The sequence below is a fragment of the Juglans regia genome, chromosome 4 (genome assembly GCF_001411555.2).
Source record: "Juglans regia cultivar Chandler chromosome 4, Walnut 2.0, whole genome shotgun sequence".
In the NCBI taxonomy this organism is placed as follows: Eukaryota; Viridiplantae; Streptophyta; class Magnoliopsida; order Fagales; family Juglandaceae; genus Juglans; species Juglans regia.
This window is the reverse complement of record NC_049904.1, coordinates 31,861,697-31,881,580: the sequence shown is the minus strand read 5'-3', so window position 1 is coordinate 31,881,580 and position 19,884 is coordinate 31,861,697. Positions and strand designations below refer to the sequence as shown.

The following is a 19,884-nucleotide window of genomic DNA, read 5'->3' as shown; positions in this document are numbered from 1 at the left end:
ATAATAAAATATCATTGATTCGATTTGCCCAATGTACTTGCTGATTTTTGAACTGTTAATTTTTTTTTTTTCATGTAAAATATACATATACTATTAAAAAAAATTTTCCTTATCATCTCCTATATCATATACTAATATGTAATTTGTGTTTTTATTTTTCTATTTAAATACATGTTGATGTGTAAATAAATGTATTTAAAAGAGAAGAATAAAAATAATAAATAATGTATTGATATATAATGTGAGAATGATAAATAGTATTTCTCGAATATAAATATAATGTATAGCACGACTAAAATAAAATCGAGATGTAAAACATAACATTAAAAATTATTACTTAGCACAACCATTAGTATCTGACAATTACCATTTTTTTTTTAATTTTCAAAATTTTAAAATTACTTGAATGAATAAGGACGGAGGCCGCTCTCCTCTCTTATTAATGGAAAATATCAGAGAAATGTGATATTATTGGTCAAATTTATATAGCGGAAATGGAATAATAGGATAATGAAATAATCAAGTCTAGATGAATTTGGGACGACTTCCAATTCCAACCACTGTATTCTCGAATCCACGGCCTCCATCTATATACGCGGAAGCTTCCCGACAACCAATTTTCCTGAATCCCCCAACAACTCCCGGGAAAACTCAAACTCCCATTCCCTCCCTATCTATTCGGTTTTTTACATACGACGACTTTTACTTCTGATTTTTTTGTTCCTTTAGTTTTTATTTAGTTTTCGTTTGTTTGTTCCATTTTCACGCGGCCGAAGGCATCGGATTCCGATGGGAACTCCGCAATTCCCAGATCTGGGGAAGCATTGCACCTTCGAAGATTGCAAGCAGATCGATTTCTTGCCGTTTAAATGCGATCGCTGCAGCCAGGTACAGCTACTTTCTCTTCTTTCTCGAATCAGCGTCTGAATTTGCTTTCAATTTGATTTTTAAATTTAAGCTTTTAAGGTTCTTTTGTATTTGAATTCATTTCCTAGTTTGTTAGATTCTCCACTATGATTGGTTACATTACTGGGGAAAAAAGAATTCATATCGGGGGCTGACTTAGAAGTGGTTGATTCCAATGCTTAATGATCAATGTCTTATTGTTGTAGAATGCTAGATCAAATAAACATGGGCACTTGCTCTTACCAACATTCAGGCTTTGTTACATGATTCTTTGGTCTTCATATTTTATAGCATCACCCTCGAAATAGGAGCATGTTGAGAGGTTATCGGAAACGCTGTGAAGTGGTAGGATGAAATTGTTGTTGTATCTAGTTTGGAATCATGGCTACTGGGCCAGCGACATGACATGCACACATCGGTCAGTGGTCGATGTTTTCAATTTACTCTCACTTGGCAATTTGGATCAGCTTGTGGGAGTGATGTCTCTCTTTTATAGGGAGCTATGGTTATGAACTTATGACCATTATTCATTTATTCTGAAAGGAATCATTGTAGTGCTTTGATTTCACGGTAGTTTTACAGAAGATATATGTCGTTGATCAAATAGCTTTTTCTTTAGGGCTGCTAGTATTGTAGAAGGCTTGGGTCCAGTGCCAAAAGGAACTGGGTTTTGTCCCTCATCCAACAGGTTCAGTTCACAAACCAAGCCTTATTTCAGTCTGGTTAAGTCCATAGCTATTGTTGATTTCTATATCCTCCCTAATCGGATTAAGCCAGTAATTCATTTTTCACGTGTACTTCTATCTTCCGAATCTTTTCGAGTTTCTTATGTGGCATTTGATTGTTGCTACTTCATGTCTGTTTTCGATGTGATTTTATTAGCTTCTCATGTAATTTCATGTTTTTTTTGCTTGATCTTCTCAAATTATGGATTGATCTCTTGCACTGCCTATTTTCTCAAATTATGGATCAAATTAGTCAGGACGCTATTCCCAGACACCCAGTGCCAATAAAAATAAATATTGGTACCTGCTACTAAAATATGGCATTTTTAACAGGTTTTCTGTTTGGAGCATCGTAGCTACATTAAACACAGTTGTCCAAAAGCTGACAGAGAGGATGTCACTGTTGTTATCTGCCCTCTCTGTGCTAAAGGAGTTCGGCTAATTCCTGATGAAGACCCAAACATTACTTGGGAGACACATGTCAATACTGAGTGTGACCCGTCAAATTTTGAGAAAGTGACAAAGAAGAAGAAGTGCCCCGTCCCTGGTTGCAGAGAGATCCTAACATTCTCCAACACAATCAAGTGCAGGGACTGTATGGTAGACCATTGTTTGAAGCACAGATTTGGACCTGACCACAAATGTTCTGGACCAAAGAAGCCAGAAGCAGGTTTTCCATTTAGGAGTCTTTTAAGTAGGAGTAGAAAAGAAGAGTCAAAACCCAACCGAGCTCCCACATCATCTTCCTCCAAGTGGACTACAAGCTTTCTTAATGCAGCTTCAACAGTTCGAGCCTCGGCTGAAGCAGGTATGGCAAAATTGAGCACTGAATTAAGTCAAAAGTTGCAGATTGCAAGGGATGGGATGGGACAGAGCAGCAGCAGTAGCAGTAGCGGTGGAGTTGGACAAGAAGAGTGCCCACAGTGTAGTGCGAAGTTCTCCTCGGTCACAAGTTTGGTGGAGCATGTGGAGAAAGTCCATGAAACGAGTAGCAGCCGAACTGGGGTGAAGAAGGTGACAATTGATGTCTGCCCAAAGTGTAGTAGAGGATTTCGTGATCCAGTTTCTCTTGTGGAGCATGTTGAGAGGGATCATGGTGGTAGTTCAAAAGCTTAGGCATGGTTGCCGAAACAGCAAAGTCTACTTTTTGGTCAAGTCTTAGTCTTTTGCGCATTGCATAGATTTAAGACTGGAAATGCAAATGCCTTCCCGAGGATATAGAACTGAAAAGAAGTCAAAATTATTTGGAATTTACTGGTACTTCAAATTATTTTCTTCTCCAATCTTGTGTCAATGACCTTACTGTGAAGTGTGCTGAATAGTAGTATTATTTGAGTGGAAACGAAGTTTTTATCGCAAATTTCCATTCACGTGTATCTGAATTTAGTGAGGGGATATGGTGCCTTGATCCTCATATGGGTTCGGCATCTTCTGTTTGCTGACTCTGGGGTCTCTCGCAACTCTGATTACTGTTTTTAGGCCCTTTTCTCCCTTGTGACCTTACTCCAAAATATTATATATATATACACACACACACGCACGCACGTATGTATGCATATATATTAAATGGAATCCTAGCAAAGAAGAAAGAATATACGAAATTGAATGAGCAAATTAACTTGATTCTGCTCGAGAGCATCTGCGGTATCTGTGCTTTGTGTTAATGTTTAAGTCACTCATGTTCAGTTCTGTGATTGTCAAGGAGAAACTAAAAATAATTACTCCGATCACCCTTTTATCCGTTTCATTTAGGAAATTAAAAGAAAATGTTGTAAATAATGCCCAATTTAATAAATGATTATGAGTTGTGCTACACAGAAGCTTCACATCCTGTACACCCACTTAAAAATATGTGATTTTACTTTTGTATCCTCATATTGAGTATGCAGGGTGTTTAGAAAAGTAAAATCACATGTGAATTATTCAATATGAAATATGAGGATACAAAAGTAAAATCACATATTTTTAAGTGAGTGTACATGGTGTGAGGCTTATGTTTAGAATTTTTCAATGATTATATTGTTGATTTTTCAAAATAAGTATAAGGTTCTGTACAATTTTCTATCCAAATAATTTATTTTATAATAAAAAAATAATAGACATAACATATAAATCTGTCTTTATAACTTTCGAATTATTAAAATTATTAAGAAAAAATTCCAAGAAATTCTCTCTCTCTCTCTCTGTCTCTCACATATAAATCCAAATAACGTGTGGTTCGGTTGACAATCCTTAAAACCAGGCGGGTAAAGTTAACTGTCATTGACAGTACGTCTTCAGTTCCAAAACATCACCTGCCAAGTCCTCGTGGGCCCCACAATTCAAACGACTCGCTTTACCTCTCCAACCGAGGAAACATAACACAGGGACATGGCAAATTTCATTTTGCAACGTCTCAATAACAACGTTCATGATCTCTGGGACCTGCACGCGGTAGTATATCCTGAAATTCCGGTACTTTAGTTTTAAGGGCTTAGAGGGATTGCCAGCCTCTGGCCTGCTCTTTCAGGCATTGTTAGGAGGTAATCTAATCTTTATTCGATCAAAGCTCATTACCTTTTTTTATCTGTAACTGTCAAGATTTGATACATTCTTGCAATCTTCTTACCACCCTTTTTGTTTACTTTTGTAAAGGTTTTGTTTTTGCATTGTTTTGTTTTGGGTTTTGATATATTTGGAGGTCATGAGTGACCCACATTTTGAATTACAGGCTGGCCATTGGGTTGAGAGCTGCCCGCTGGTGTCTGACCCTTTCTCTCCCTTCTCCGGCACCGAAGATCGGAGTTTTTTTATTGGATTGAAGGGAAAGAAAAAGGTTTGAGGCCAACTTGAATTCCCTGCCATTTTAAATACTGGGAATCCGAAAAATGAGCGCTGTTTCGGGTGTTGTTTCGAGGCAAGTTTTGCCGGTATGCGGTAGTCTTTGTTTCTTTTGCCCGTCATTGCGGGCGAGGTCTAGACAGCCTGTCAAAAGGTATAAGAAGCTCATCGCCGATATTTTTCCTCGTAATCAGGTCAGTATTTTTTGGTTGTCTCTAATGTTTCATGAAATTGTCATCTTTGATTATGGTCAGGAAAGAACCATGAAGGTGATTGTTGCTTTTTTATTGTCTAAATTGGTATTGGTGTTGACTGCTTTTATTGAGCTGGGCCTTGTGGTGGTTAATGTGCTCAGAGGGTATGGGTTTGCTTAGAGTTTTCTTGTTCAAATGGTAGTCTTTTGGTTGATATGTTCAAGACACACATTCACCCAATTTGAATTAATGCTTTTTATTTTAGTGGACTGCAATTTAAGTGAAAAATTAGCTTCTTTTGGAGGAATACATGGCAAGTTAGCAATATTAGAATATGAATTGTTTTATTTTTTAGGAAATTGCACTTTGCACACCAAAATACTACTGCTTTTGAAATTTGCACCTTAAACTGCTAAACAGGTTAATTTTGACTATTTGTAACATCATCTCAATTAATGGATTTTAACCGACGGTGAAAATTGCAAAAAATTGGTGGTTTAGCCCTTGTCAATTTTGGTAGTTTATGTTACAAATTGAAAACACAATGGCAGTTTGAGAGTGCAAAATATCTTTCTTTTTCCTATTTCTTATTAGGACTTTAGGTAGTTGGTTTCAGAAATAGAAAGCGTTTAGTTGCCTCCATGATTTAAGCTCCTAAATAGACAGAGGCATTGATTTCAGTAGAGTTTTCCTGGCCACCAGGCAACATGTTGTCTGAATTAATAGACTGCATATATGAAAAAAAATTAGTCTAGTTGCTCGAGTTTTGACCAACCATTTTTTATTATGTAAGTGAAGGCTCTTTAAATTAGCACCTTCTAGGGGTTTTAACTCAGGATATGTTAGTGGAAGGTGATTTCCCCTATGTTCTAGAAAGCCTTTGTATTCACAGTGGAATAATAAACCCTTTATAAATATCAATAACATATGCAATTGGTTTGGTGGTACTTTTTTGTTGGCACTGGGTATCCGGGAACAAATTCCGGACTAATCCTAGGGTGTACAAGCACTAGGCAAGGAGTTCCCGCAGAAGTACCCTCCGGTAATTCAAGGGAAAATTCCACCAGTTCGATGGCCCCAAATGTGTGAATGCGGGAATTTCGAACCAGGAACACCAGGTTTCTACAGCTGCCCCAGGACCACTATACCACCCCTTGGGGTTGTTTGGTGGTACTTCAAATCCCCTCATACTTATGACCCTCCAAACTTGGGCAGATAGTTTCTGTTTGTTCATTTGTTTTTCTTTTTATTATGTAAGAAATTTGGTTTGTGTTGTAGGTTACCTGATGTTGTACTGCACTAATAAATTTTCTACTTCCACTTACTAGGTTTAGGGGACTCATACATCTTGATTGGTTACTTTCTCAGTTTAACACCGTCAAATTTTAGTTACTTTGCTCCCTGTAAAAAATATCCTCTTCTGTCTGTTTTCTCTCTCACCTATTTTGAACTTTTTGTATTGTTACTACTCAGTAAGTCATGGTTACTACTCAGTAAGTCATGCAGTAAGTTTTTATTCTAACTCCAATTAAGTAGCATGACACATCTGTAATGACATGGCAAAAGGAAAGAACGAAAAATAAGCGATACATCTGGAATGAGCAAATTATTTCCCTATTTACAGTGTACATTGGAACTCTCCTATTTCCAAAGAAAATACTTGATTAGTTATCGGTAGAAAAGGAAAAAAGAAAAAGAGTTTTCTTTTATTAGCGTGGTTATTTTGTAGCTTGATCACAATTTTCGCAACCATGAGTATATCTCTGTCATGTTTGATCATGCAATCTTTCTTTGTGTAGTATCATTCTGTATACTGACTATCATTATCTGTTCTTTATAATTTGGTAGGAGGAAGGACCAAATGATCGTAAGATAGGAAAACTTTGTGAATATGCTTCCAAAAATCCTTTGCGTATCCCAAAGGTAAAATTTGTTTTTGCAAAGCATTGTGTGATGCTAATAGAGGCCTAGTGTGTAAGTTGAAACTAGCTGGTGTTCGATTCTGGCTCGTAGAAATCCTTATTATCTAGTGGTAGTTGAAATGGTTCTCCAAGAGTTATTGCTCCTGATATGATGAATTCAGGTCATATATTCTGAACACTTATTCTAGTTCATTGAGATAATATTTATAAGCTTTGTTCCCACTTTTGTTTTCTTGCAATTTATAATTCTCTTGGGAACTCATCATAGATTATAAACTCTCTAGTGACGCACAAAGTAAAACTTGATCAAAGATGAATCACAAGAAACTAAAGAAAAAGAGTGTGATGGATAATGGCTAATGAATCACCGACATGAAAAATGTCACAGCCCTTTCAAAGAGAAGAAATTGACTTTTGATTTGGGTTCAACAAACTTTACAGAATTGTAAGGTCTATGGTCATTTACTGCAAACTTACCGTGCAAAATGGGTTACCCCTGCATGAAATGAACTGTGGATTGCCATATTCTGCTGACTTATTGATTATCTGAGATTGATTTTTTGAATATTGTATTGCGGAAGGTTAAACCATACCCAAACTCAAGCTCGATCCTTCCAATATTGATCAAGTTTCATCGATGGCCAATTATTACCCAATAGCGGGTGTTTTAATGCCAACTAAACTGATTTCTTGTTGTTAGACATGAGTACAAATCCAGCATGCCGCCGCCGGAGGGTGTGGTTGGGGGTTGGAGAACCTGTATACTGGGGCTATGCCTACTCCTGTAATACTAAGATATCATTTTGCTTATATAAAAAAAATCCAGTAGGGGAGGGGAATTGATAGAAATGTTGTAAGACGCTGACACCACGCTAGAAAATCAACTGCAATTAAGGAGACTCATCGATTCTGATGAGAGAGTTTTAGATCATCTTGCATCAAACTGAGATATATGTGCCATGATTAATACTGAGGTGGAGGTCTGATCAAGTTTATGCAGACATAAAATATCTCAGACTGTTACTTCATTTGCCTTACAGTGAGATCAATCTGATAGTTAAATCCTCATGCCTTTCTCCTACTTGCTATGTTATTGCCATTGGTGATTCATGCTTTTCTGGAGGAACAAATGTTTAGGGAATTTCATGCTGCCAATGGCCTTTGGCGGTCAAATGCACTTCTGTTGAAGATGTGGTGAAGTTTGAGGGTATGGGTTCAAGTCCCATGGCATGAGTTGCTTACCAATCTGATAAAATTTCCTGTTAATGATCTGAAAATCAATCTAGAAATATGCAAGCAAAATGTTAAAAACAGTTTCAGAGTTTATCTATGTATTTTTTGTATTCTGTAGAAACCACATTATATTGAGAAATTTAACCACATTATATAATAGTTGAAATTTGTGGCTTTGTTAATGAGAGTATTAAATTTGGTGATCAGATTACAAATTCTCTTGAGCAAAGGTGTTACAAGGAATTGAGAAACGAGAATTTTCAATCTGTGAAAATTGCGATGTGTATTTACAGGAAATTACTAATTTCCTGTAAGGAGCAAATGTGAGTTTATCCTTCTTCTGTTCTGCATCTTTCCTTTTTAGATATCAGACTCATAAAATTATGTTGGAATTATTTGGTTGGGAGTAAATTAGAAATGAAATGGTCAATTTTTGGAAATTACAAGACCACCTTTAAACTCGACTCACCCAAGGTTGACAATTTCACAGGCCTCTGTTTGCAAGTAGCTTACTAAGCATCATGCTCACTCTGCTTGATCAAACACGGCAAGATGAAATGCGAATTATAGGATGCCATACTCTTTTTGACTTTGTAAATAATCAGGTTGGTGCCCTGAGTGGCCCTTCAGTTAAATCTTGATAATTTATTCACTAAATGTTTGACATGTAATTCACTTCCAGATATCAGGTTTCTTCCTACAGAAACTTGAAACTCATATTTCATCATACTGACTTTGGCAGCACGACGGGACTTATATGTTTAACTTAGAAGGCTTTATTCCAAAATTGATTCAATTAGCTCAAGAAGTGGGGGAGGATGAAAGGGAACAGCGTCTACGCTCAGCTGGTCTCCAAGCCCTTTCTTCAATGGTATTCTATCTATTAACTGCTAGTTTATTTTCAAACACAATATTGTCATCATCCTTTGTTTGGTCTGAGGAAACAAAGAATTTCGAATAAATTCAAATAATGAAGATACGGGTGACTTTCAAACAATGAAGATCTAATGGTTATAAAATTCTAAATTATTTTCTATTTCATTAATTTCTAAGCAACCAAAGGGAGTAATTCTGAGCTAATGATGACATATTTGCAATTAAACTAATGCATGGATTTTAGGTTTTTTTTTGTGAACCATTTTTCCAGTTTTGAAATTCTTATTAAGGAATATTTCTTAGTGCAGTGCATGTTTGAATCAACTTTGTATTGGTCTCCAATGGGGGTTTTAATGACTTATGACATGATGGATCAATGGCTTTGGATAAGTGGATGTCTTACAAATTTATAAAAAAAAAGATGTAAGACTTTTTCTGTTCAATCCTAAGACTATTTGATGAGACAACAAGGATAACTCTTTGGAAGCCCTTGTTGACTTAGGCTGATCCTAGTAACCAAGAGAATGTCTGGGCTTTGTATGAAACTTGCATTAAAAAATACGCTTACAACCTCTTAGTTCTTGTACATGGCATCTGTTGTCATGTGTCTCTGTGATGACAGTCAGACCGAATAGCTGGTTTCATGGGGAACACTCGAACATGGAGATCAGGCAGGTAGCCCTTCTTCCACTAGGATTTTGTTTTTCTTGGGCGCAGTATTGATTTGTGATGATATGTGTAGGTGTTGATCTACTCCTGGAGAGGTGATTTCTGCCAGGGGTAGATCAGGACCTAATGATCAGAAAGTAAGGTCGAATAACTTATGTTTTAGATCAACACCCTCTGTATTGATTGAAAATGAGAATCTGGGGTGACATGTAGAAAATGTATCTCAAGATACTTTGTTAGTTGGGCACGTGACTGGTAATACTTTAGATATTGACTGTGGCTGCTGACTGTAGCTGTTGGTGGCCTTTAGGATCATGACTCTTTCCCTTTTAGGACATGACCCTTGCCACTCATTATGGTTTTCAGGGGAGTGTTTGATATGGAATACATAAACAGCTTGTGAGTCGAGACATGAGTTCAAGTGGGTGCACCGTTAGCATTGGTTTGAGCTGGAAAAATTTAAAAATCAACGCTCTTATTTAAATACTACTCAATGATATGTTGAATGATGACTTCTGGGACTGGAGAACAAAAATTGATATGATGGGATTCTTTTCCTTGTTCTTTTTAAAGCATCACATATCTCTATAAGATGTAATGATGAAGGTTTCTAATGCACCACAATCAGTATGCATTACTTAAGTGTGGTTCTCGCCTCATGCATATGATAGAAATTATCAATCTTCTGAATGATTAATGATGGCCTGATCCTGATCATGATATTATTTAACCATGCAAAATTGAGAACAAGCTCTTGGTAGCATGTGCCTTATGGCTGCATTCTTTGTGTTTGTGCTCATGTAATGGCTGTTCTAAACTGTTTCTTTCATTTACCTTTGTGTTCATTGTAATTATTGGACTTACTCCACCCACTCATGTTGCATTTCTCTGTTTTCTTCTTGTTTGGACTGTGTATCCTTTGTATATCTTCTATTGAAATTATGACATAAGCATATCTTCTATCTCAATTTTGTTTTGTCCAATAGAAATTTATATATACCCTAGGTATTCTATATTATTATATTTTAGTGGAAATTTTACTATCTACTTTGGTATGTAGGTTTGGTTTATGGGCAAATACTCTCACATTTCTGTGGAGTTTGAGAATGTAAGCAGATTCATACTTATTCCAATCTTAGTCCAAGTTTTTCTAAGTGGTGCGGTTATATCTTCCCTAAATCTGGATGTCCCATATCCCTATTATATGGTTTACTTTGTCACTACAATCACAACTTATTTCCAATATTGCGTGGCACAAGCTTATAGTCTCCTCTCATCTTTCCTACATCACCTACATTCTCCGCATTCTTCAAAATTTATCTCCAGAAATTACAGCTTGAAAAGTGAAATTTATTTATTACTGTTTAAGGACTAAATTCTAGTTAATAACCCATGTCATCTTTTGGATTTTTTTTTTTTGTTCGTTTTATGTTCAATAAAAACAGGTTGTTTCAGTAGTATTGGAAAACTTTGAAAGTCGCACTAAAAAGTTAGAGAACATGGATCACGACAAGGAATGTCAGAATCATTCGGTGCAAGAAGTGCTAAAAAATGAAAGTGATCTCTCTTCTTCACCTGATCTCACAACAAAGGGTCCTTCTTGGCAGACAATTGTGAATGAGATGGGCGAAGCGAATGTGACAGTGTAATTTCTCTGGGCACCAAATCTTTTCAAATGCTTGAGACTTTTTCGTGTGTAATCCTTCACCTGTCAATGATTTCTCTTTGGTTTCTTCCCCAGGGAAGATGCCAAGAACCCTTGCTTTTGGTCCAGGATCAGTTTGTGTAACATGGCAAAGCTAGCCAAGGAGGCTACAACCATGCGGCGTGTTCTGGAATCTTTGTTCCGATACTTTGATAATGGGAATTTGTGGTCTCCTGAACATGGTCTTGCCCTCCCAGTCCTTAAGGAATTGCAGTTTTTAATGGATAAATCTGGTATTTATCTCTACTTATTTAGCGCTTGGAGGTTCCATGCAGGTTCAATTTTTCAGCTGTACTTTGATGGTTAATATCTCCTGAGTTTTACCTTCTGTACCTTTTTCAGGGCAAAATACACATTTCTTGCTTTCCACATTAATTAAGCATCTTGATCATAGAAATGTCCTTAAACAACCTGACATGCAGCTTGACATCGTTCGGGTTGCCACGTCCCTTGCTCAAAATGCAAAGGTTGAGCCTTCTATGGCAATAATTGGTGCATTAAGTGATGCCATGAGGTATTTGCGAAAGAGCATGCACTCCTTACTCAATGATGAGAATCTGGGAGCTGACATTGTTAAATGGAATAGAAGCTTTGGGGAAGCAGTGGATGACTGCCTCGTGCAGTTATCACATAAGGTATTAGTAATCTCCATAGTTCTTTAAATTGAAGATTCGTAGTTTGAACTTGAGCTACAACTACTTTTTTATGCTTGCTTTTTATTTTTTATTTCTCACTGAAAATACTTTAATGGGTTTACGTTATATTTTACTGATATCTGCCACATTGGTAGATTTTTCAACCAAAACTTAGTAGCAATTTGCCAACAGGTTGGAGAAGCAGGCCCAATTCTTGAGGTTATGGCCTTGATGTTGGAGAACATCTCAACTATTACAGTGATAGCCAGAACTACAATTTCAGCTGTTTATCGTACAGCTGAAATTGTAGCCTCTTTGCCCAAGTTATCGTATCAAAATAAGGCAAGAAGCAGAAACTATAAGATCATGCGAATTTCATTTTCAGCTACTTTTTATTTTAAATCTAATTTTGCATTTAAAATTTCTGTCTTGTCTTAGGCTTTCCCTGAGGCTTTGTTTCACCAGTTACTCCCAGCTATGGTCCATCCAGACCATGAAACACGAATTGGAGCTCATCGCACTTTTTCGATTGTTCTTGTGCCATCTTCAGTTTTCCCTCGTCCGTCCTCATCTATTTCTGAGTCAAAGACAGCCTCTGATCTTCCACGGACACTGTCAAGAACTGTCTCTGTCTTTTCTTCTTCAGCTGCTCTTTTTGAGAAGTTAAGGAAGGAGAAGTTTTCTTTGACGAAAAGTGTATGTGAAGATGGCAAAGATAATAGTGTTAGTGAGGAGCAACCAATAAATAATGGGATGGAAAATATGTTGAAGCCATCATACAGTCGGGTGTGCAGTATGAGAAGTCCCTCTGTACCCATGACAGCTGAAGGAAATAATGTGATGAGTTTAAATAGAGAGACTGTAAGTTTTTGGAAATTTCTTTACCATCTTAGATGTCCAAATCTGTTATGTCACAGGGCTCTAGTTTTAGCCTTCCCTGGTTGTCCCATTGAGCCACGGCGTAATTTTCAGCTTTAAGACTGACAAGGGTTTAAATGTAGGATTACACATAGAAGTAGAAGGTAGTCTCCTTAAAGAGCATAGATTAAAACTTTAGAGCATTGATTCGTCTCTGCTACCTAAAATACTACTCATCATTTAGTGGCCTAGGCATCAGTTGAGAGCGAAATTTTGGCTCCAGGGGCTAAGGATTTATATAAAAGCTATTGAGGTTTTTGGGTTTGGATTGGACTCTGGCAAATTTAAGGCTTTGGTCTATATCCAAGATTACTCTCTTGCTTGATCAGTTCCAAATGTTCACTGCTACAATTTATCAGTTGTTGAAAAGTGCTTTAGTTTCAATTGTAACTGAATGTTTTTATCTATATTAAACCGCAGGAGTCTAATTCCCTCAGGCTGAGTAGCCACCAGATTACTCTCTTGCTTTCATCAATTTGGGCTCAGTCCATCTCTCCTGAAAATACACCTGATAACTATGAAGCAATTGCTCATACATACAGTCTGGTATTGCTTTTCTCCCGGGCCAAGGTAATTGCCACAATATTGCTGAACAGATTTTGTGCTTTTCCTCTATGCTTTCGGTAATGTTCTTCTCTTCAGATATTGATTCTCAGATTATAATAATCCCTCTTCCTAGCATGTTTGCATTGTAATTTAGTAGTGCTTCACATGTTTCTGTGTTCCACACAACCAGGGGATACTAACGCAACCTAATTGACCATTATGTGAAACAAGGAAGCCAAGTATATCTCAAGCTATAGGAATACTTGTCAAAGTAGCTTTTCAACCTAGCTTTAATCTTGTCAAGAGTATCTCAAGGGTATTGTCATAGTAGCTTTAGATGCTGGCCAGGGGCCTGGGAACCTCAAAACACCTGTCAAAGTAGCTTTAATCTTGTCAAGAGTACGTTCCTGTATACTTGAGCTGTTGCCTATTCTTATGATAAATAAAATCTTGTTTTCCGATAAAAAAATATTGTCGGGAGTTCATCAGTCGACATGCCTGTGAATGAGAGCCAAACTTTCCATGTGTACAATTAGTGACAATCCCTTTGTCAGCGAGTTAAATTTTATTTTATTTTGAAAGAAAACAAATCCTATGTTAGCTGGGATTTGCTTAATTTAAAGCCTTACTTGGGATACTTATTATTGTTTGTATAGCTATAAATTTAGTTTCATAACCAATAGATGGTACTTACTGCAATTTTTGAAATGTAGGCACTTAATTGCACTCTAAAACCTTCATTACTAGGTCACCATGGGATATAACTTGGAAAATATGAGGACCATTTGTGAACTTTGAGCCTTAAAGAAAATTGCTAGGTATTATGGGAGTATATATGGCATGTTAATTTCATCCTATCACAAGAGATCATGCCATTGGAATTGCTTAACTAAGCACTCAGTTTTAGGAATATGTCATCTTGTGATAGGATGGGAGTCTCATGTATCCATACTTTGGGACTATCTTGTTACTTGAGCCTTAAATAGTTCTTTAGTTGGGTTTGAATTCAAATTAGAAATGACGGTGGATGAACTTACTCTGTTGGCTACATTAAAAATATTATGATTTTAGTGAGCTTTATTTTTCATTTCTATTAGGTTTACTTGTCCTGCAGAATTCCAGTAATGAAGTTCTAGTTCGAAGTTTCCAGCTAGCATTTTTGTTACGAAACATTTCTCTTCAAGAAGGTCAGTTCTCAAAGTCGTCATTGTTATATCACTTCCATGTGTCAAGATGGAATAGGTCTGGACTTCATATTCAAACTAGCTGGGAGGCACATATATCACATGCTCTTGTGACGTTTATAACTTGGTGCATAACATAGGGATACTAGACTAACAAACAAGCTATGCAATGCTATTGGCAGATGTAGATATACATTTGAATATTTAAACTTCAAAAGTGATTGGACATTTTTTTAGTGATTGGGCGCAATTAGCTTGTACTTTATTCTATTTATACCGTTCTTGTCCAATTTCTTGCATGCTCATGAAGCAAATAATGAACTAGCCTGATTTCCTGTTAATGGGATCTCTACGCTTCAGCTCAAGCTGTATCCCTACTTCTATTGCAGGGTCACTACCACCTTCACGTCGCAGATCTCTCTTCACGTTGGCAGCTTCAATGATTCTATTTTTATCTAAAGCATACAATATTCTTCCTCTTGTTCGTATTGCCAAGGCTGCACTTTCAGATAAAATGGTAAGTATGAGCCAAAACTGATTGAGTCCTGATCATTGGTAATACCAGTCGTCCTCCTCTTGAACATGAACAATGACTCAATGCATTCTTCATCTTGTTCATGTGCTTGAGGTCAATTATAATTAATTATAAAATGTAGGTATGAATCCTTGCCGATGAACAGCATTACTTTGTCAAGTAAAGAAGAGAGCCGATACTTATGGCTGCTTGTCATTTCACTTGTGTTCTAAATATTTCTTAAGTGAAATTTCTTCATTTCTGTCCTAATATTATTACTTGGATCAGGTTGATCCATTCCTTCATGTGGTGGAAGATTGCAAGTTACAAGCTGTTAAAACGGGATCCGACCATCCTGCTAATGTTTATGGATCCAAAGAGGATGATAATTCAGCTTCAAAATATCTTTCAGAAAAAGAGATCACTGAAGACCAAACTAGGGAGTTCTTTGTTTCTGAGATTTTGAAAAACTTGGATCATTTTCCAGAAGTAAAGTTTTATACAAATTGCTTAAGCATCTTGGATTGCCTCAATGAAAATTGTCTCGTTATCTTCTAGTGTAAATAAATTTTGGCTTTTTGGCAGTCTGAATTGTCCACCATAAGGGAGCAGCTGCTCGAAGAATTCTCACCCGATGATGTTTGTCCACTGGGAAGCCAGTTGCTCATTGGCAGTCCACATGGTATACGTCAGGTTGATTCAGAAAATAATGAATCTCTTAAGGAGGTAATTATCGTGCGTGTCTTGTAGCCCCATGTCTGTTAACCCTTGGGACTTGTATGACATTATTGTTTTCTTCCAGGTTGTTCCAATGTTTACGACAGAGGATGATTCATGTGAAAGTCAGACCAAACGTAATTCAGAGTTAGCCATGGAAATTCCCAATCTTTTGAGTGTCAGTCAACTTCTAGAATCAGTATGTTACCATTTCATGCTCTCTTATTTCAGTTTTCGAGTGAGTATCCCACAAAATAATTATTTATAGTATATTGTATATGTGCAGGTCTTGGAGACAGCACATCAAGCTGGACGAATTTCGGTCTCAAATGCACCGGATGTGCCTTACAAGGAAATGGCCCTTCATTGTGAGACACTACTCATGGGAAAGCAGCAGAAGATGTCTAATGTGATGATTACACGACAGAAACAGGAAAGTAGGATGAACTTCACTTTACAAAATCATGAGCCTGAGGTGAAGAAGACGGCATCCTATCCCCATGTTGATGTGGGTTCCATTGAGATACTTTTATTTCTCCAGAAAACTTAAAATCGTACTTGCGTGATATATGGTCATATGCACAATGCACTTACCTTTGCTGCATCTAAAATATAGTCTTCCAGTTTCCAATTTGCATCTAAAATATTATCAATTCTAAAAAGGTGTATGTTTGGATTTAGAGACCCTAATGCGCTGTCTTGTGCCTTCACTTCTATAACATTGCTACCAATATCCACAAGTTTTTTTTTTTTTTTGAAGCTTCTAATATTGTGACCTCAAATGAAAATGCAGGCTGGCAATCCTTTCCTTGACCAAAACTTCACTGCCAATTCATGTGAACCATCACCTGGCCCTGTTCCAATGCCGTGTGCAGCAGAATACCAGCATCACCCCCATTTCTTCAAACTACCAGCATCAAGTCCATATGATCACTTTCTAAAAGCTGCTGGCTGTTGACATTTTGGTGGGGTTAGATTTGAATTGTGAATACTCAACAGAAGCTAGCTGTTGATCTTTAAGCTCAAAGGCTGGTATAGGAGTATCCTATTTTTTATTCTAATTAGTAATTATAGTGTGCTTGCTTCATAGTACATTGCAGGTGCAGAAGCAGAGCGACTGTTTCAATAAATATGAGATGAGTTTGTTACCTTTTTATATCTTATTCTTCTCCATTTTAACTTGTGCATGCCCACATTCAGGATGAGGTGCTCTTATTTTATCTCCTCTAGTTGTACAGAGTTTCAAGCCACGGTTCAGAGGTTCCCATTCTGAGTTAGATCCTGCTAATACGTTTGTTTCTTTAAACATCGTTCTCATGGAGTTATATGCAACTTAATTCATGAGCTGGCTCAATCATAGATGATATCTTTTGGGATATAAGAGACCCATCTTACAAATTCTTCCTTCACTATCTTCTATGAACTAGTATTGAATTCGATCAAATATTGCATTTCGATTATCACTGATCTCAATCATCATTTATCATTCACTCTTTTCATACAAAATAAAATAAAATAAATAAAACCTTGTGATGAAGTTTGAGATCAAAGAATATTAATTTCGAAGTTTAAAAAATTTAAAGTGAAAAAAAAAAAAAGATTTTTATCACAGATATAGTTGACGTAGGGAGGGAATGATCGCACACTGCCCCTGCCTTCTGAACCGCAACGCACCCTTTCTCACTTTCCTCGACGCACCCTGCCCCTGTATCTCTCAAACCACTTCACATTTCACTTCAGATCCCATCTTCCAGTTCTCTGTTTTGGGTTTCCATACGCCTCTGTGTTTGAGTTCCAGCCGCCGGGTCCATGGAGTCGCCCCCTCCAATCAATCCTTTTAAACTAGGGAAAACTCTACTATCGTTTTCACCAGCAAACTATACATATGATGATTCCCATATCATAAGCCGTTTGATAAAGAACAAGCGCGCGGATAGATCGATGATCCAAGAGCACTTATAACTAGTTAGCTAGCCTGAGCAACGAAATTAAAGACATGAATAGGAACGTACGCCAGTCGACTACCCTTCTAAACTAATCTATCTTATCACCTTTGACCTTAATGTATATTAGCACGCACGTACGTACGTTTCTAATTAAGGATGGACACATGATGAATATATAATCCCATGCACATTTTTTATAATTAAATCCCGTAGCGCTCTCAGCCTCTTCACCAACCTTCACCTCTATATATACCTGCAGTACGTCCACGATTAATAGAGCATCTCTCTATTAACAAAAAACCTTTTCCTTTCAAGTTTAAACCTTCAAGAAAGAAGAAGAACTAACTAGGAATTCTTAAGGTTTGACCGTGGAGGAGATGAACTGGGAGACAGACGGCATCATGTATTTCTTTCCGCCTGATTATGTCTTTTCCCCGACTGACGAACAGTTGATCTGTCATTATTTGATGAAGAGGATCATGAATCAGCCTCTTCCGTGCCCCAATATAGTCCGAGACGTTGATATATGTAAGATAATTCAAGAAATGGGAATTGGCAGCTTGATTCTAGAGCTGTCCATACGTATATTAATATAGAAGAGTTTGTTCCAATTGTAGTTACAATATAAAATCTATGAAGGTTTGTAGAAATCAGAAATACAAGTTTGAATTCAAATATTTAAAAATACACATGCAGTTAAGATAAGGATCGATGTGGACTGAGGTTGTTGAGACTTTGAATTATTTGATAACAGAGCATTATCTTCTAATCTCTATGATGATGAGCTGGAGTTGTTCAATTGATCTTGCAGTAGCTTAACATCCCCCCTCAAGGTAATTGGGAGTTCACGAACCATTAACTTGTTTCTTAGCAGTTGAAACCAAGCACTGGTTAGGGCCTTTGTGAACAAATCAGCTAATTGAGCAGTAGTAGAGATATGTCGAAGAGAGATGTCCTTCTGTGTAACTTTCTCCCTAACAAAGTGATAGTCCACCTCTATATGCTTAGTTCGAGCATGAAAAACTGGGTTGGAGGCGAAGGACAATGCACTGAGATTATCACATCATAGGACTGGAGCAGTAGGTAGTGAGACACGAAGGTCATTGAGTACCATTCAAAGCCAATACAGTTCAGCTGTTGCAAAGGCCATGGATCGATATTCTAACTTGGTGCTTGAATGAGAAACAACAGGCTGCTTCTTGGCAGACCATGATATCAAACAAGATCCAAGGAAGATAGCATAACCCATGGTGGAATGCTTGTCATCAATGCTATCAGCCCAATCTGAATCACTAACGGCATTTAACTGAAGAGAACCACGATCATAAACCAGACCATGATGGAGAGAGCCTTTAAGATAACGTAATACTCTTTTGGCAGCAGACCAATGAGCTGTAGTTGGCTGGTACATAAACTGACATAATTGATTCACAGGAAATGAAATATCAGGGCGTGTTAGTGTGCAGTATTGCAAAGCACCCACCACTTGTCTGTACTCCGTAGCATCTTGCAAGGGCTCTCCTTCAAGTTCAGATAATTTAGCACCTGTTGGTAATGGTGTAGCACATGGCTTAGCACCAAGCATGCGAGTATGAAGCAGTAAGTCCACAATATACTTGGATTGTAATAAGTGCAGACCAGAGGAAGTATGAATCACTTTGATGTCCAGAAAGTAGTGCAGTGGTCCTAGGTTCTTTAGAGCAAAATCACCCTGTAAAGACTTGATCAAATGCATAATAAAAGAGAGCTTAGAACCTGTGATAATAATATCATCACATAAACCAAGAGAAAAATGTGAATATCATAGTAATGAAATGTAAAGAGTGAGTGATCAACTTGAGAAGCCACAAAGCCAAGATTAAGTAGGACTTCAGAAAGTCTATGAAACCAAGCACAAGGGGCCTGCTTAAGGCCATAAAGTGCCTTGCGAAGCTTGCAAACTAAGTGAGGGTGAGAAGAATCCTTGAAACCAGTAGGTTGTTCCATAAACACCTCTTCTTCCAAGTCTCCATGTAAAAAAGCATTAGATACATCCAATTGCTTAATGACCAGTCAAAGTGGACAGCCAAAGCAAGAACAAGTCGGAAAGTAGATGCTTTGACAACAGAACTAAATGTTTCAGCATAATCTAAACCTTCTTGTTGTTGAAATCCTTTAGCCACAAGACATGCCTTGAACCTCTCAATAGTGCCATTAGCTCTTTGTTTAACCTTAAACACCCACTTGTTTTTAATAACATTTTTATCAGTAGGTCGTGGACATAAGACCCAAGTTTTGTTATCCAGGAGGGCTTGAAATTCAGCATTCATTGCTTGTCTCCATTCTTCAAACTTGGATGCTTGAGCATAAGATAAAGGTTCTGTTGAAATGGTAA

At 37.3% G+C, this 19,884-nt stretch overlaps 2 protein-coding genes across 5 annotated transcripts; both read left to right on the top strand.

Annotated features, from left to right (window-relative positions):
* Positions 1-487: 487 nt before the first annotated feature.
* LOC109003513 (zinc finger AN1 and C2H2 domain-containing stress-associated protein 16-like) lies at positions 488-3,073 on the top strand. The gene is made up of 2 exons (XM_018981663.2): positions 488-888; positions 1,965-3,073. Exons 1-2 carry the CDS (start codon positions 790-792, stop codon positions 2,745-2,747), a joined length of 882 nt encoding a protein of 293 aa, XP_018837208.1. The 5' UTR covers positions 488-789; the 3' UTR covers positions 2,748-3,073.
* Positions 3,074-4,006: 933 nt separating this feature from the next.
* Positions 4,007-16,737, top strand: LOC109003511 (protein SEMI-ROLLED LEAF 2-like). 4 transcript variants are annotated; one of them, XM_018981661.2, is made up of 20 exons: positions 4,007-4,153; positions 4,342-4,645; positions 6,494-6,568; positions 8,008-8,123; positions 8,291-8,405; positions 8,543-8,671; positions 10,406-10,453; positions 10,791-10,990; positions 11,087-11,283; positions 11,393-11,685; positions 11,878-12,027; positions 12,124-12,546; positions 13,024-13,173; positions 14,264-14,336; positions 14,723-14,850; positions 15,136-15,336; positions 15,433-15,573; positions 15,650-15,763; positions 15,851-16,072; positions 16,358-16,737. In XM_018981661.2, the coding sequence occupies exons 2-20, from the start codon at positions 4,499-4,501 to the stop codon at positions 16,520-16,522; spliced, it is 3,087 nt and encodes a 1,028-aa protein (XP_018837206.2). In that variant the 5' UTR covers positions 4,007-4,153; positions 4,342-4,498; the 3' UTR covers positions 16,523-16,737. The 4 variants fall into 4 exon arrangements, with proteins under 4 accessions (XP_018837206.2, XP_035544990.1, XP_035544992.1 ...); XM_035689097.1 differs by having other exon boundaries at positions 15,833-16,072; XM_035689099.1 differs by lacking the exons at positions 4,007-4,153; positions 4,342-4,645 and adding an exon at positions 5,621-5,763 and having other exon boundaries at positions 15,833-16,072.
* Positions 16,738-19,884: the final 3,147 nt, after the last annotated feature.

What these genes read in the sequence shown, in the direction of transcription:
- LOC109003513 (XM_018981663.2), top strand. Translation starts at nt 790, where the DNA reads ATGGGAACTCCGCAATTCCCAGATCTGGGGAAGCATTGCACCTTCGAA. An exon ending in AATGCGATCGCTGCAGCCAG is followed by an intron (nt 889 to 1,964) that starts GTACAGCTACTT and finishes CATTTTTAACAG; the next exon opens with GTTTTCTGTTTGGAGCATCG.
- LOC109003511 (XM_035689097.1), top strand. Translation starts at nt 4,499, where the DNA reads ATGAGCGCTGTTTCGGGTGTTGTTTCGAGGCAAGTTTTGCCGGTATGC. An exon ending in AGTTATCGTATCAAAATAAG is followed by an intron (nt 12,028 to 12,123) that starts GCAAGAAGCAGA and finishes GTCTTGTCTTAG; the next exon opens with GCTTTCCCTGAGGCTTTGTT. An exon ending in TGAGTTTAAATAGAGAGACT is followed by an intron (nt 12,547 to 13,023) that starts GTAAGTTTTTGG and finishes ATTAAACCGCAG; the next exon opens with GAGTCTAATTCCCTCAGGCT.